Genomic DNA, 16,964 nt, shown 5'->3' on the forward strand with positions numbered 1-16,964 from the left:
ACAGCATTTAAACACTGACATATAAACTCCCTAATAAGATAAAGCAAAAGACACAAGTGTTTATCTTATTAGAAACAAGATACACCATCACTTATAGTCTTCAAACATTATTGCACTTTAACTTTCATAATTTGACAATGCATTCATGGAACAATCTGCAGACAACTAATTTTAACAGACAAATTAAAGAACACTTTTAAGCAGACATGACTGTCCTAAATTGTTTATTAGGTAAGAATTTTACAAACATTACTTGTATTAACGGTAACGGTGGAGCTGGAGAGTATTGCGTCTTCTCCAAGCCGCACGGCGAGAACCACCAATAGTGTGGTGGAACTTGTGACCCTTTCCGAGGCCACGGCTCTTGCGGCCTGCAGATGTCAGCCCTCGCATCTCCCTGTGCTTGTGGACTGGTTTGGTGATCCACTGGGTGTCAGGATTTCTTCTGATAGCTTTATGGAATGGATCGATAAGGATAACCTCAAAGAATTTGTATGTGGAATCTTCGCCAACCCAGTAAGAATTCAAGACTCTCAGAGCCCCACAGTGGCGTCCAGCTCGCTCCTAGAATAGGAAAAAAAGACCCAAGGTCAGCCTTCCATTTCCCATAGTAGGAAATGAGGAAGAAGTCTCTTTAATTTACACACTAGACAAAGACATAGGCCGTTCACTTAAGCACTCAAGTATTTTACTAAGCATCTCCCCAGAGGCTAGGACCCAAAGTATAAGGAAGACTTACTAAAATAACCCATGTAAACATTCTTAGGATTGATTTGAAACCGTTGTCTATTATCCCCCTCTCCGATATATGGCCAACAAAATTGAGGAACCTTATCTTTTCCTAACACAACTGAGGGATCAGCAAACCTTTCATGTGAAAGGTAATATTTAGCCTATTATTTTAGGCTTCGCAGGCCACAATGGTCTCTTGAGTGTAAGTCGTTTTTGCCTTTTCTTTTAAAAACAAAAATAAAACAGGGGCGCCTGGGTGGCGCAGTCGGTTAAGCGTCCAACTTCAGCCAGGTCACGATCTTGCGGTCCGGGAGTTCGAGCCCCGCGTCGGGCTCTGGGCTGATGGCTCGGAGCCTGGAGCCTGTTTCCGATTCTGTGTCTCCCTCTCTCTCTGCCCCTCGCCCGTTCATGCTCTGTCTCTCTCTGTCCCAAAAATAAGTAAACGTTGAAAAAAAAAATTAAAAAAACAAAAACAAAAACAAAACATTTTTAGCTTACAGAGGGCAACGAAGCCCTTGTTTGGTCAACCTCTGGGACAGAATACAGCTTCATTTACTAACCGAGAAAGACAACTTATGACCGGAACATAGAAAATTAGCCATATCAATAAATGCACAGCTTATACGCATCTGGGAAATGTGCTCTTTAAGACAAAAGTTTACCGCCCTTCAAAAGCTCAGGTTCCAAGGTTCACGCTAATCATAAAACACTTTCCGTTATACACAAAGACGGGTTAGTAACAAAGACTCTTGGGACAGCAACACTTTACCAAGACAAGTAAAAATCACAAACCGCGTTTTAAACACAACGGGGCTCAAGTTATCAATCAGAGTCCTCCACCATCTCCAGGTGATCGATACAACTGCTACTAAAAGATCACTTACCTCTGCAACAGACTGGAGGCTTCGGGCAAACTTCAGCTGGTTGACACCGTGATGGACAGGCTTGCCATAGGTAGCACCCTTAGGAACTGGGCGTTTGCGGCCACCACGTCGCACACGAATCCGATATATGACATAACCTGTACAAACAAATTTACAGTGGCCTTGTAAAAGACGTAAGAATGGAAGACTCCATGACTTGCCACTAAATGCTGCAACATCAAATATATTTCAGATCATAAGCCGCATATGTATCCGATGAAAGTAAAACAAATACCCATCTAAGACTTATTCTAAAAATGAACACATTCCAGGGTTTTTCAAAGTACTCTACGCTGATCACACAGGGAGATTAACTTCTCATTCCCACTTTATGCTGTTGTTTTGCTTCAGTCCAGACTCCTACAGATTTGTAATCTAAGACACTCTCGCTACTTTAGACGACTCTGTCCAGGGTTTACCCGTCAGCAACCTCCGGGCTTTTTGCTAAGCCGAAGGCAGTTACCAACAAAGCCTTAAGTGATGGAAGGCACTGGGGCATATACCTCTAATTACCGGTTTCTAGAATTTCCCCAAGAACAAACTTTATTTAAGCATCCACGCGGAGTCCGCTCACCTTGCTTGGCCTTGTAACCCAGTCTGCGCGCTTTATCGGGCCTGGTTGGGCGGGGGGCCCTGTGGAGCGCAGAAAGCTGGCGATACTGCCAGCAGCGCACCCTGAGAAGAAAGCGCATTACGTCGGACTGCTTCTTCCTCCATAGTTCCTGGATGTACTTGTAAGCGCCCATCTTGGCTTACCTTTGAACTAAAAAACATCATGCATTTAAAATATGGCAAGATTGCGTCCATCTTAGTTCCCCACCGGCCAGAAGGGAACCACGGAGGCTGAAAATGGCTATGCAAGAAATGCAAAGGCTAGCCAGCCCAACCCCCACTTCCGCGCCCAAGGAAAGCAGCGCTGTCACCTCTGCGACCCCAGCACGGAGCAGCGCAGAGAGGCAATCGGTACGTTTTTGTTGGACACATGAATGGCATTAGACTTGGGCATTGATGGGGGCTGAGGGATGCGGCAGGCGGCGTCCCCGAGGGCTTGGCCTGCAAAGAGAGCTCGCAGACACGACAGGGAAAAAGTGCTACAGCCGCTGCCTCCAAGGTTAACTCTTGAGGAAAAAGCCCTTACTCCACCCAACCCGCAGACCTCGCTTTAAGACCCTCTAGGCCCGGCCTCCCATCCCTCAGCCCCATGCTTCCTTTCCCTTCACGCTCCAGGCCCCGCTCGAATTCGCGCCGCCATCACATCATCGCCCCAGCCCATTCCGGGGGCCGCCTCTCCACGCCCGCGCAGCCCCGCATCCTGATCGAACTCGCGCCACACAGAAGACAGGAGGAGCTCCGAGGACGCAGGGTCCCCGAGTCTGGATGGCCGAGTCGAAGGGAGATCAGCGGCGGATGAAACAGCGAATACCACCAACACAGCCTACCTGATGGCTGCCGCCAGACGGAAAGGAAAGAGCCTTTCTCCCACAGTCCTTTTTGGGCTCCTCCCCTACATCGGCGAGCCTCTTTCCGGTGAAAAGCTGTGGCCTTATGGGACATGTAGTTCCAGCAGCGAGCCTAGTGGGCGGAGTTCGGTCGGGATTGGGCGCAGCCTCCCCTATTGTCCCGCCCCCTGTTCCTCAGGGGGTGAGTTTGAGAGGCAGGGGCAGCTCAAAGGGCAAGAGTGGGTGGCTGGGCCTCTGCCGGCGAGCGTCCGTGACCGTGCTGCAGCCGGGAGGAGGCAAGTTGGGGGCGGGGCTCTGGTGGCCGAAGCCAGTGGTGGAGCCGCGCTGTCGGAGCGCCGCTGCTTTTGGAGTCTGCGGAGGTGTACAGGTCTGTGCCTTGAGGTCCGAGGGACCGCCTCACGCACCGTAGGCTTTCCACTTGAGATCCGGGGCGAATTCCCCAGTGCGGCGCTGTCCGTGCCCCTTTTCCCTCTAGTCTGAGCCCGGAGGCTGTGTGACAGACCCTCGCGACGCTGCCCGAGGCTCTGTAGCAGACCCCCACGACGCTGCCCCAGCCACCAAATAAGACGTTCGGGGTGTCAGGGCTTCGCGGGTGGGGGCGCGCGCCTCGCCTTCGGGCTTCAGCCTCCGCAGGCCCCGGTTCGGAGGGATTTTGCCCTAAAGACTGTGGGAGGGTGGGGAACTGGGGGGCTAGGGAGGGGAGCACTGGCGGCTGGGCGCCTTTCCATGACCGTGCCTTTCCTCTCTACCGACTTTCTCCCAGATTTGCTACGTCAGAATCATAGTTTTTATAGAAAGGCAAAATATTTATTTTTGCCCAAAATAGTATGACCTGCTTGGCAGGTGCGAGCGTTTCGGGAAGAAATGCCGAGAAAATGCATTTTGCTGCGTTCTTTGTTGAAAAATTGTTTACCAGTTTTTTGCGTCTCCAGAATATTTTCATTTTTGATGCAGTCACGTAGTTTACCTTTTAATACCTGTTTGGGTTATTTCCCCCCCTTATTACCTTTTTGTTTGTTTGTTTATTAATCGTAGCTTTACCATTCCAAGAATCCTCACATGGATCATTGATTCAGTCAGCAAATATTGATGAATGGTTAATACGTGCCAGGTAGTGTCCCAGCTTCTGGGGATGCAGCAGTAGTCAACGTGAAAATTCTAGCTTTCTTGGAAATGGACAATAAACGTAAATCAGATATGTATTATATTTGGTGATAGGTACTAAAGAAACATTTTTTTTTTTGGGGACAGAGAGAGACAGAGCATGAACGGGGGAGGTGCAGAGAGAGAGGGAGACACAGAATCGGAAACAGGCTCCGAGCCATCAGTCCAGAGCCTGACGCGGGGCTCGAACTCCCGGAGCGCGAGATCGTGACCTGGCTGAAGTCGGACGCTTAACCGACTGCGCCACCCAGGCGCCCCGAAACATTTAAGGGAGGGAAGGGATAGTGAGTGTGGGCGTCAAAATTTTTGGAAGGAATATTCAGGATAAGTCTTCCTGAGAAATAACATTTGGGAAAAAAGACCTGAAGGATGTAAGCCTTAGAGATGTAAGGACTGATTTTAATCAAAAGGAAAAGTGCTGGAGGCTAGAGTATGCCTGGATTCATACAAAAACAGCAATCTGCCACAAGGGAAACTAGCCTATGATATGAGGTGAAGGTTCTTAGGAGGACTTTGGGTTTTCACACTGTCTGAATTCAAAAACTATTGGAAGATTTTGAGTTTATTCATCTCTGCACCCAACATGGGGCTGGAACTCAGGAGCTGAAGATGAAGAGTCACATGTTCTTTTGACTGAGCCAGCCAGGCACCCAAAAAGTATTGGAAGATTTCAAGCAAACGGGTGACTTCTTGTGATTTACATTTTTTAAAGGATTATTTGGATTGCAGCTCTGAGGCCAAAAGAGGGGAAAAAGTTGAAGCAGAGAGACTAGGAGGTTGTATTAGTTTCCTTGTGCTGATTACAGAAAATATACTGGCTAAGACAACACAAATTTGTTCTCTTACACAGGTCAGATATCTCCGTAGGCTAAAATCAGATTGCTGCGTTCCTTTTATGTATTTTTTTTTTTTAAGTTCATTTATTTATTTTGAGAGGGCGTGCATGAGTGGGGGAGGGTCAGAGAGTGAGGACAAAAGAGAATCCCAGGCAGGCTCCACACTGTTGGCACAGAGCCAATGCAGGGGCTCAGTCGCCCAGGGCTCTGTCTCACAACCCCGTGAGATTATGACCTGAGCTGAGATCAAGAGTCAGGGCTTAAGGGACTGAGCCACCCAGGTGCCCTGCTGTGTTCCTTTTAGAGAAACTAGGGGAGAATCCATTTGCCTAAGCTTTCCAGTTTTTAGAGGCCACCTGCATTCTTTGGCTCCTGACCCCTTCATTTTCAAAGCCAGCAGGATACAATCTTCATATCTTTTTTTTAAATTTTTTTTTTAACGTTTTATTTATTTTTGAGACAGAGACAGAGCATGAACAGGGGAGGGTCAGAGAGAGGGAGACACGGAATCTGAAACAGGCTCCAGGCTCTGAGCTGTCAGCACAGAGCCCGACGCAGGGCTGGAACTCACAGACCTCGAGATCACGACTTGAGCCGAAGTCGGCCGCTTAACCGACTGAGCCACCCAGGCGCCCCTAGAATCTTCATATCTTTGTTTCTCTCTGACAAACTTCTCTCCCTGTTAAAAGACACATGTGATTATACTGGGTCCACCTAGATAATCCAGGATAATCTCCCATTTTGAGGCTCTTAATTTAATCACAGCCACAAAGTACCTTCTACTGTGTAAAATAAAATACTCGCAGGTGTTGGGGATTATGACCTAGGCATCATTGAGAGACCAGGTAAGGGAAGATAGTGCCTCTGACCACTGATGAGTGGTGGAGGTGGTAAGTAGTCCAGCGCAGGATGTGTTTCAAAGGTAGAGGATTTACTGATGGAGCAGATGTGGGGTGTGAGAAAAATGAGTCAAGAATGACTGATTATAAGGGCCTGGGTGGCTCATTAGTTAAGCATCTGACTTTGGCTCAGGTCGTGATCTCACGGTTGCTGGGTTTGAGCCCAGCTTTAGGCTCTCTGCTGAGAGGGAGGAGACGGCTTGGGATTCTCTTTTTCTCTCTCTTCCCCCCCATCTCTCTGCCCCTTAATGACATGTACTTTCTCTCTCTCTCTGTCTCTCTCTCTGTCTCTCTCTCTCTCAAAATAAATAAACTAAAAAAAAAGAATGACTGATTATAAAAAAATTTTAATTAAAAAATAAAAAAGGACTCAGTCTGTAGAGCATGTGACCCTTGATCTCCTGGTCATGAATTTGAGCACCATGTTAGACTACAAAGTTGGTTGAATCATTTGGAAAGAAGTTCTGGCAATGCGAGTAATCGCTAATTTCCAAATTAGCTTTTGCAGTTTTGTTTCTTAATTTGTTTCCTAGCAGTTTTGCAAGATTTGGACTGGTATTTTCCAATTGATTTTGAGATTCCTGAGGGCAGGTATCATTTCTGGTTTTGCCCCCTAGTTTGTCCCTCATGCCTGGCATTTTGGTAAGACTTCAGTAAATATTTACTGAATGAATAAAAGAATGGAAGGCTGGAATCTGCTTATTATATTTTATTTGCAATATTGTTTACAAAACTTTAATGTATGTTTATGTGAAATGCTTTCATATGTGGGTAAGTAAAAGTGTTGCACACAGTACATGATGTTTGCATAGATAAATAAATACACAGTGTAGATGCTTTCCCTACATGAAGCTTCATAATATGATCTATAACATCTATGATCTTGTTTCAGTATTAATATTATTTTGGTAGCATGAAAAAACTTGTGTTTTACTTATAAAAGTAGAATGATTTCTCTAGAAAAATGTAAGTACTGACAGTTTGGGGCGGTGGTTTCTGACAGCTCTTTAAAGGGAATATTGACCAAGCTCAGTGTTTTACACAGGAATGGATCAGGTCATGTTTTTATTCTCTAGCAACATTATTGATTAGCCTGGAAAGCAAAGCAATATGTAGTTAAGACTGCATTGAATTTTCCCTGTTAAGCATGTTCTCTCCAGTCGTATGTATCAGATGAAGATGAATAGGTCACAGACTGAATTTTATTGTCCAGCAGTTACTTAGGGTGTGGACTGTACCAAGTAGTTCTAACTAGTGCTTTTGTACTAATCTCAGTATTAATAATCTCAGATGCAGTTTCTGGGTAAGCAATTTCTGCTGTCATAGCTTCAGAGTGTTGAAAGGAACCTTAATGGTCATCCATCTACTCTGGAGCCTTTCAAACACTTGAAAGCTATATTTACAAAGGAAGCTTGGCCACCCCCAGGATCTATTCATGTGATTTACTGCCCATTCAGGGTACTGCAGATGACCTCCTTTTTGTGTTGGAAGGAAATGGTGCATATTTATTATGTTTGGGAATTGTGATACATTATAATACTTAAAGAACTAAGCTGCTAGTAGTTTTTCATTTGTAAATCTGAGTATATAAAAGTGTGAGAACCACTTCCATACATGTAATGTAAGTCCCCACCATCATGATCATATATAGAAAATCGTTTTTGTGTGAATGTTTAATGTTATTTGTTCAAAGCCTTACATTAAATACTAATGTTATTTTGTTTTATAAGTTCATACTTGATGGTAGCAGGTCACTTGAAGAACTTAGAATGTTTCAGCTATGCTTTGATTAATGACATCTATTCTTTCATCTTTGTTTTGTTTCTCATGGTATGATATATTTAACATGGTTTACTCTGTTTTATCTTGTTTCCTTCCTTGTAAAATATCTTAAAATCCATACCTAGTGTTTGAGTAACCTCTATTCAGTTATTTGTACTGTTTGCCCTTGATGGAGATTCTCTGATATACCTAAACAACTTCCCCAGTTTATTTACACACACACACACACACACACACACACACACAGAAATTCAAACTAATGGGTATTTTTAACACACTTCATCCATTAATCCTAATATCAATGAGTGATCAAAGTACAATTGTAGTATGCCACTTTTAAAGCAGATATATTGGGGCACCTGGGTGGCTCGGTCACTTAAGTGTCTGAATTTGGCTCAGGTCATGATCTCCTGGTTCTTGAGTTTGAGCACCTCGTGGGGCTCTGTGCTGACAGCTCAGAGTCTGGAGCCTGCTTTCTGCCTCTCTCTTTCTGCCCCTCCCCCACTAATGCTCTTTTTCTCTCTCAAAAATAAACATTAAAAAAAATTAAAGCAGATATATTAAAACCATTTCCAAAGACTCATATATTTAATTTCTGAATTTCTCAGGATTCTGTTGGTTTCAGCATTTTCCCAGTTTGATACAGTCCCCAGAACTTGGATTAGCCTCCATTTTACGGAGTGTGTGTGTTGTGGGGGGGATGGGTGGGGAGGTCTGTTGCTATTAATAATTTTTTTTTCCTTTTAACTGCCTGGTTCACTTAACTACAGTATGTACCTGCCCTTTTAAACAACTTGTATTTGTTTGAAGGTTGATATAATGTGTGGTAAAGGGACATTTTCATATTGAACAGGAAGAGGAGAGAAGGTAAGTATTGGTATTTAGAAATTCTGCTGGGACTGAGACATTTTTAGAGGAAGAGAAATAATAATAGAAAAATTAGAATTTAGATTCCAACAGCAACCTTTTCTGACAACAGAATTGTTGTAGAGATAGTGCCATCATTTTTCTTATCCTCTGTCAGATTTATTTTTTATCCTTTTGGTGACATGTGGTCAAGTGGCAACTCCCTTTAAATTTTCACTATTATCACTAAAAACCTTTTTTAAAAAACGTTAAAGATTCAGTGGCATCATAACTTAGAGGAGACCACAATATACAGAAAGTGTAGAATCCTATGATAAATGAGATGACATTAGATTAATCATAAATTTAGAGGTATGTGTAAAAAATGTTTTACAATAGGCCATAGTTGCTGACATAGCAGATACCTACCGTAGATTATCTATATTACACAAAGCTCTCCAATTACAAATAAAGGCTGAGAATTTTTCTATTGCAGTTTTGTTGAAAATATATTTATAAAAAAGAGGGGCGTCTGGCTGACTACCTTGGTAGAGCACGCAGTTCTTGATCGTGGGCTGTTAAATTCAAGCCCCACGTCAGACTCTGCACTGACAGCACGGAGCCTGCTTGGGATTCTCTGTGTCCTTCTCTCTTTGTCCCTCCCCCTCTCATCCCCTCCCCCCCCAATAAATAAACATTAAAAAAAAAAAGTCCCTTAAGAGACATAGTTCTTGTGGAAACAAGTGATAAATATTCTTGGGAAGATTTGGAAGGATCCCAAGCATGCCACCTAGGAAATAACGGTTGCATTACGTAAGTGATGATTATTTCTCTACCAGTAAAATGTAATGGACTGCTCTGGAAATGAGTGCTGTGTTATTACAGTGCTACAATAATCGTAGCATTAAAATTGTTCCTGTCAGCAGATTAGTGTCGTGGCTGATTTGGGTCATAAAGTATTATAGACTTGAGAAAATAGAGAAGAGTTATAGGAAGTTCATTTGTTGCTTAATATTTGTTGCTTAATATTGTGTTGGTAAAACACAACAACAACAACAACAATAACACACACACACACGATAGTGATGCACAACACACATGCACATGCAGAAAGGTACCTGGCAACCCTTTGAATGCTCACCTGTACTTTCTTGGCGTAGTTGTTTCTGCCTTGAAGGAGTCGTGGCATCCCTTTTAGTCTGAGTTACTGCATGTTCTGTACTTCTTAAGAAGAGAATTGGGGGAAATAAGGTGGTGGAGATGGCAGAAGGCAGTGTGGAAATTTTAATTCCTTTCTCAAGTTACTCTGTTGTATTCAGTGAACTTTTTTTTTTTCCCTTTCTGCCCTGGCTTCTGATGCCTTGACTTCTGGGAAATCAAAGCTTTGAGGAGAATGAAGAAAATATTACCTGGTCTTGCCGTTCCTTGGATATGTTAAGAAGCTAGGAGAAAGGAGTTTTCACTTTCTTTCTGGTTTAAAGTGCCTGAGCAATTTTTCTAGCATTAAGAAGTGTGACTCAAAAAGTAGTATGACCAAGTGGCTACCAAAATCCAGTTTCTCACTCTCTTCATAAAAATTGATGAACTTAATAGCATTAATGTTTCTCTAAAAAATTAGGATCATTCTCTATCCAAATTTTTGTCTTCCTGTCTCCTTAAAGTTTTGCTTAAATGTTGATTTTTCCAGGTAAATCTTGATGAGCAGGAAGTATCTTTCAAGAACTGGTTTCATCTAGGATTTGACTCAGATTCCTGTAGACATAATCAATGTTGAAGTATTCTTTGTATAAAATGTGTGTTTTTAAAAAAAATATACATGTATTTATATCTATATGTATTCTTGTGTTTATCTAGATTAGCTCTGCAAAAATATTTAAGAAACTGGTAACTGATTGTTCTAAAGGAGCAAATGGCAGACTAGGAGTGGGGTTTGGAAGCATATGCTTTACTGTATATATATATTTTTTTTTATTTTTGAAATTCCCCCCTCTGTGTGTATGACTTATTTAAACATAGAAAGAAAAAGGATTTGAACAGTGTACAGTTTCACAGATCTTCTCTTCTCTTCACAGTGACATCCTGAGAGAAGATGGGAAAGGGCTGCAAGGTTGTGGTTTGTGGCTTGTTATCTGTGGGGAAAACAGCAATTTTGGAGCAGCTCCTTTATGGGAATCATACTATTGGTAAGACTTTTTTTGTCTGGTTTCTCTGTAGGTTCTTGGAACTGCTCGGTGTCTTTTGTTGGTCATGCTAACCTAAAGGTGCATGATGGTACACGAAAGTGAGGTGTAATCCAGAAGGACGTAAAGGGTAGTAGAAGTCAACAGAGATTGAAAGCCAGGGGAATGGGGGTAAATAGGGGAGAGAAAAAAAATCTTAGTTATTGAAATTCAAGAGTATTTGCTGTAAGTTACAACAGTTAAGAAAACAAATGTGTGTGTGTGTAACCTTTTATATATGTGGTTTCCTGTGTATTTACGTAATGAATAGTTGTCTCAGAGTCATAGAATCACTGACTTGAGAACAGACTGAATGATCTCTCATTCAGGTTTCAAACATGACTTCCCAGTACTGTTGTATAAGTTGTAAAAATGGGAGAAATAGCTGTTTGCTCTAATATGACCTAATTTTGTGAATTGGGTTATATCATTCATTTACGCATTCATTGAGTTAAATGATTACTAAATACGGCTGTGATGAGGCTTTGTGAGGGTACAGAGGTGAAAAGGACAGTATCCCTGGCTTTTTTTATTTCATTTTTTATTTTAATTAAAAAAACTTTTTTTAAATTTAGACAGCAAGCACATGCAAACAGGGGAGGGGGGTGGAGAGAGAGAGAGAAAGAAAGAGAATCTTAAGCAGGCTCCATACTCAGAGCCTGATGTGGGGCTCAATTCCACAACCCTGGGATCATGACCTGAGTTGAAATTGAGAGTTGGACACTCAACCAACTGAGCCCCCCAGGTGCCCCAGAGCACATTTCTATCGTACTTTTATTAACCATTTTGATGAGCTCTGCTTCTCTTCTACCTTCCCAAAATAATATTTAACAATTTTGGTTTTGTTAGGATGCTGGTGCCAGCAGTTCTGAAACCCTTTGGTTTCAGAATCTCTCCTGCCACAAATGCTGCACTATTACCTCCTGATTCTAATTTATGCCTGTGCCAAAATAAATTATGTCTGGTGGAGAAAATCCCTTGACCCTCTTAAAACCCCAAACGGGGGGCGTCTGGGTGACTCAGTTGAGCGTCCGACTTCGGCTCAGGTCATGATCTTACAGTTCGTGAGTTCCAGCCCCGCGTCAGGCTCTGTGCTGACAGCTCAGAGCCTGGAGTCTGTTTCAGATTCTGTGTCTCCCTCTCTCTCTGCCCCTCCCCTGTTCACACCCTGTCTCTGTCTCAAGAATAAACAAACATTTAAAAAAAAAAAAAAACCCCAAACAGGTTTTGTTTAGGTTTTATTCAATATTTTTACTGTGTTAGAAATAAAACTGAGAAATTTTAAAATTTCTTAGATAATACATTTATTACATGCTAAGATAACATTTTTATGAAAAATTATATTTCAAAAATTTGGTGTGAGGATGAGCATTGATTTACATTTTTTTAAAAATTTTTTTTAACGTTTATTTTTGACACAGAGAGAGACAGAGCATGAATGGGGGGAGGGTCAGAGAGAGAGGGAGACACAGAATCAGAAGCAGGCTCCAGGTTCCGAGCTGTCAGCACAGAGTCTGACGCGGGGCTCGAACTCACGGACCGTGAGATCACGACCTGAGCCGAAGTCGGACGCTTAACCGACTGAGCCACCCAGGCGCCCCTGATTAACATTTTTTGAAAATCTAATGTCCAGCTTACTAGAAGGCAGCTGGATTATGTCTACTAGCTTTTGTATTTAATCAGTTGTGGTATGTTTTTTTTAGTTGAAATATATGAAGAAAACCTGGCCTCATACAGATAAATCATTGGAAGAGGTAGTATGTTAATAGCCTTTCCAGATTATCGTGGATATTCTTTTTTGGTATTTCACTAAAACTCAACATGTGGTGGTTACTCAAAGGTTATTGCGATATGGAATCTGAAACCACATCAGTGAACTATCCCCACTCTTACATTAAAATCTCATTGATCTATCTTGGACTATGAATGGAATTAAAAAAATTTTTTTTTAATGTTTTTATTATTTTTGAGACAGAGAGCATGAGTGGGGGAGGGGCAGAGAGAGAGGGAGACACAGAATCGGAAGCAGGCTCCAGCAGCACAGGGCCTGCCGTGGGGGCTCACAGACTGTGAGATCATGACCTGAGCTGAAGTCAGACAGTTAACTGACTGAGCCACCCAGGCACCCCAACGAATGGGATTTTTACCCAACAGTGGTTTTTTAACATCGTAAATGGGCCATTTGAAAAATGCTGGCTGACTGAGATAAGCGGATCTTCCAGGTAACATTTATTAATATCATCACCAGTCTTATCAGCACTGGGAAGCTACTGAGTTCATGGGGATAGATACAGTTCTTATTTTCACTTTCTTGAAAGCTCACATTTCATCATTGACAACAAATAGTGTCAGTTATTTTCCTTGAAAACCATAGGCTCCCTTAATTCATTTTTTTAATTATTAAAAAAAATGTTTATTTTTGGGGGCAGGGGTAGAGAGAGAGAGAGAATCCCAAGAAGGCTCCATCCTGTCAGTGCAGAGCCTGACTTGGGGCTTGAACCCGAGCTGAAATCAAGAGTCAGTCACTCAGCCTGAGTCACCCAGGTGCCCCTTCCTTAATTCATTTTTGAGAAAATGTCTATTAAATACCCCCAAATAACATAGTTTTCCTGTCATTCCTTCTTCTTCTTCTTTCTTCTTCTTTCCTCTTATTCTTCTTGTTCTTCTTCTTCTTTTTTTATTTAAGAGAGAGAGCACACGAGCAGGGGAGAAGGGCAGAGAGAGAGAGAGAGAGAGCGCAAGAATCTTAAGCAGGCTCCACGCACAGAGCCTGATGCAGGGCTCAGTCCCAGGACCCTGGGATCATGACCTTAGCCAAAATCAAGAGTCAGTTGCTTAACTAACTGAGCCACCCTGGTGCCCCTGTCATTTCGTCTTTTAAAAAAAAAAAAAAAAAAAAAAAAAAAAGGTGGCTACTTCAGTTTGCCGCTCAAACCCAAGAGCTTTTCCTCCAGACAATTACCACAATTCATTATGCAGAAATACTTTATGCACACTCCCATTAATCCCATGGAATATTAAAAAATGTAAGTATGTATACTCAAGGATTGAGATTTAATAAAGTCAGTAATTTTTAATGCTTCATGAACGGCATTCGTAAGTGAAATTGGCTTTTTTTTCCCAAAGTGCAAATGTGGTGAAAAATACAACTAATCCAGTTGGTGCTCTTCCTTGATTTGTATTAAGGTGCCAGCAGTTTTATCTACCATTGCTTTTGCATCATCAGTGCAAATGTCAACACAGTGGAAAAGAAAAATGTCTTAGATCATTACGAAAATAGTTTTGCCCACATGGATTCCCTGAAAGGAGACATCAAGTGATCTTAGACCATAGTTCAAGAGCTGCTGGCACATGTAAATATTCTTAGCTGAGCAATGTTCTGTACTATGATTGTTTCTTTGTTTTTGTTATTCTGGAGGCTAATATTTGCTTTGTTATTTCTTTAGTTTTGTTTATACTTTTTGCTAATTCTTCTACATGTATACATATTTCTCAGTTTTTACAAAGTCAGCTATACCAGATATTCTCTTTTTCTCCCCTTGGCCATATCCTTCCAGGAGCTAGTGATCCTCTTATCCAGGCCTATTACACAGCTATCACTGTGGAGCTTTTCTTTACCTTTCTTTCTTCCTGGGTTTGAGTTCCTGTTTCTTAGGTATCTTGTCATCTTCTTTGGGTTTATGCCGTTTTGGTGAAGCATATCTTTCAGGACTTTTTATGGGTTTTAGAGGTTGTACAAAGGAACGGAGCATCAGGTCATGACAGCCCTTAAAATGCCCTCTATGCCTGGTACATGGTAGTAATCCTGGGGCTTCTGAATAATGATATTTACTGTTGTCCGTGTGATTTCCTGTACCTCTGTGTTAGGGTCTGTTTTCTCGATCTGATATCTTCCTCTTGATGATTATGCGCTAACATTGATGGAAAGCCTCTTCAAATAGTTACCTGAGGAAACATACATGATACATTTTTTTAGTCTTCATATGTTTGAAGATGCCTTTTACTCTCAAAATTATAATTTTGATGGATATAGAATTCCAAACTGAGAATAATTTCCATTCAGAATTTTGCAAGCATTGCTCCATTATCATCTTTCTTCTTTTATTATAAAATTCATCATACACATAGAACAATTCATAAAACATATGTATGGCTTAATAATTATAAAACAAATCTTTTTTTTTTTTTTTTAATTTTTTTTTTCAACTTTTTTTTTTTTTTTTTTTTTTTTGGGACAGAGAGAGACAGAGCATGAACGGGGGAGGGGCAGAGAGAGAGGGAGACACAGAATCGGAAACAGGCTCCAGGCTCCGAGCCATCAGCCCAGAGCCTGACGCGGGGCTCGAACTCATGGACCGCGAGATCGTGACCTGGCTGAAGTCGGACGCTTAACCTACTGCGCCACCCAGGCGCCCCTAAAACAAATCTTTGTAATCTCCATGCAGGTCAAAAAGTAGAATATTGAGGCACTTCAGTAGCTGCCCATGTTTCTCTCTCCAGTCACAACTCAGCCCTTCCCTTGACTTTTGGTTAATCATTCCCTTATTTTCTTTATAGTTTTTCCATCTATATATGTATCACTAAATGATATAGTTTATTTTTGCCAGTTGTTCACTTTGTCAGTGGAATCATACTGTATACAATTCTTCAGTTTTTGTCTTCTTTTGCTCAGCGTTATATTTGTAAGATACATCCGTACTGTTGTAGGTAGCTGTAGTTTAAACTTCATAAATTACGGTATTTTATTATATGAGTATCCCTAAATTTATCTCTTCTATTTTGGTGAATATTTTGATTAATTCTAGTTTGGGGCTATTAGAAATAATGCTATTATAAACAGTCTGGTACACTTATCCCAGCTATTATGTAGACAGTTCCTGGCTTATATATGTAGGAGTGAAATTGCTGGTTCATAGAGGATGTGTGTTTTCAATTTTGCCAGATTCTCTTCTTGCTTCCAGTGTTGCTTTTGAGAAGTTGGGAGCCATTGTGATTCTTGACACTTTGGATGTGGAAGCTTTTGTGGCCCTTTTTTTGTGTTGTGAAATTCACAGTGGTGTATCAAATTACCTTTCACCAATGGTACTGGGCACTCAGTGGGTACTTGCAACATGGAAATGAATGTTCTTAAGTTCTGAATTATTTTTGGAGGCTTTCCCTCCTCTATGTATTTGTTCTCTTTTCTGGAACTCTCTTTTGGATGCTGGACCTTCCGGACTAGTTCTCTAACTTTTAAGTTTCTCTTCTGTCTTCCATCTCTCAATATTTTGTTTCACTTTTTGAATATTCCTCATCTTTATATTGCAGCCCTTCTGTTGAATTTGCACTTCTTAGAATCCTGTTCTTATTTCATGGATGCCCTGTCTTATCCCTTTTAGTAAATACTGGGTAGTGTTTTTGTTTTCTTTGCATAGTCTTTTCCCTCTAAGGTGTTCTGCTCTTTCTTTCTTTCTTTCTTTCTTTCTTTCTTTCTTTCTTTCTGTTTACTTTTGAGAAAGAGAAAGAAAACACTCAAAAGTTGGGGAGTGGCAGAGAGAGAGGGAAACACAGAATCTGAAGCAGGCTGTAGGTTCCCAGCTGTCAGCACAGAGCCCAACACAGGGCTTGAACCCACAAACCGAGATCATGACCTAAGCCACAGTCAGACACCCAACTGCCTGAGCCACCCAGGCACCCCTAGGGCGCTCTTTTCTGATTTTTGGTCTTTTTTTCCTGGAGTGTCTGGTAATTCTTGGTTATCTGCTCTTAATTAAGAATGGAGAACTAAAAAGCTAAATGAAAGCTCTAAGTGTGTGGATAGGGTTTATGACTTGGAGCTTCACTATAAGGTGATCTGGGTGGCGCATTTGCTCGGGGAACCCTGGATATTAGTATATTTAGGTATTTTCCTTTTTTACTGGCCCTATTCTTGTACCTAAAGAATGAAGACCTGGCTGCCAATATTTTGGGAGTAAAGGGAGCATGTTACTCAACTGCCCCGTTTTCACTATGGAACTAATACCCTCTATCCTACAGTCCAGGCATACTCTGTTTCACCTTCTCCAGAGATTGCTCCCTTAGTCTTCTGCTGGTGTGGGGGGAGGGGTAGTTGCTCAGTAGCATA

At 41.8% G+C, this 16,964-nt stretch overlaps 2 protein-coding genes across 2 annotated transcripts in view; one reads left to right on the forward strand and one right to left on the reverse strand.

Annotated features, from left to right (window-relative positions):
• Positions 1-207: 207 nt before the first annotated feature.
• RPL15 (ribosomal protein L15) lies at positions 208-3,167 on the reverse strand. The gene is made up of 4 exons (XM_047099520.1): positions 3,095-3,167; positions 2,230-2,418; positions 1,617-1,753; positions 208-564 (listed from the first exon to the last, which is right to left on the reverse strand). The coding sequence occupies exons 2-4, from the start codon at positions 2,399-2,401 to the stop codon at positions 259-261; spliced, it is 615 nt and encodes a 204-aa protein (XP_046955476.1). The 5' UTR covers positions 2,402-2,418; positions 3,095-3,167; the 3' UTR covers positions 208-258.
• Positions 3,168-3,393: 226 nt separating this feature from the next.
• The window catches only part of NKIRAS1 (NFKB inhibitor interacting Ras like 1), a 39,682-nt gene continuing 26,111 nt past the window's right edge, over positions 3,394-16,964 (forward strand). Inside the window, exons 1-2 of the mRNA XM_047099904.1 lie at positions 3,394-3,482; positions 10,715-10,825. Coding sequence (XP_046955860.1) covers positions 10,732-10,825 — 94 coding nt within the window. The 5' untranslated portion in view covers positions 3,394-3,482; positions 10,715-10,731. The remainder of the gene's footprint in view (positions 3,483-10,714; positions 10,826-16,964) is intronic.

The sequence above is a fragment of the Lynx rufus genome, unplaced genomic scaffold, assembly GCF_022079265.1.
Source record: "Lynx rufus isolate CCGP_SWC_20201006 ecotype Redwood Valley unplaced genomic scaffold, mLynRuf1.p SCAF_5, whole genome shotgun sequence".
NCBI classification, from domain to species: domain Eukaryota; kingdom Metazoa; phylum Chordata; class Mammalia; order Carnivora; family Felidae; genus Lynx; species Lynx rufus.

Bases quoted from the DNA above. Each gene is read 5' to 3' on its own strand.
- RPL15 (XM_047099520.1), bottom strand. From the start codon at position 2,401: ATGGGCGCTTACAAGTACATCCAGGAACTATGGAGGAAGAAGCAGTCC. The intron at 1,754-2,229 runs GTGAGCGGACTC...TTGTTTGTACAG, and splicing joins GGGTTACAAGGCCAAGCAAG to GTTATGTCATATATCGGATT. The intron at 565-1,616 runs GTAAGTGATCTT...TTCCTATTCTAG, and splicing joins GCCTCCAGTCTGTTGCAGAG to GAGCGAGCTGGACGCCACTG.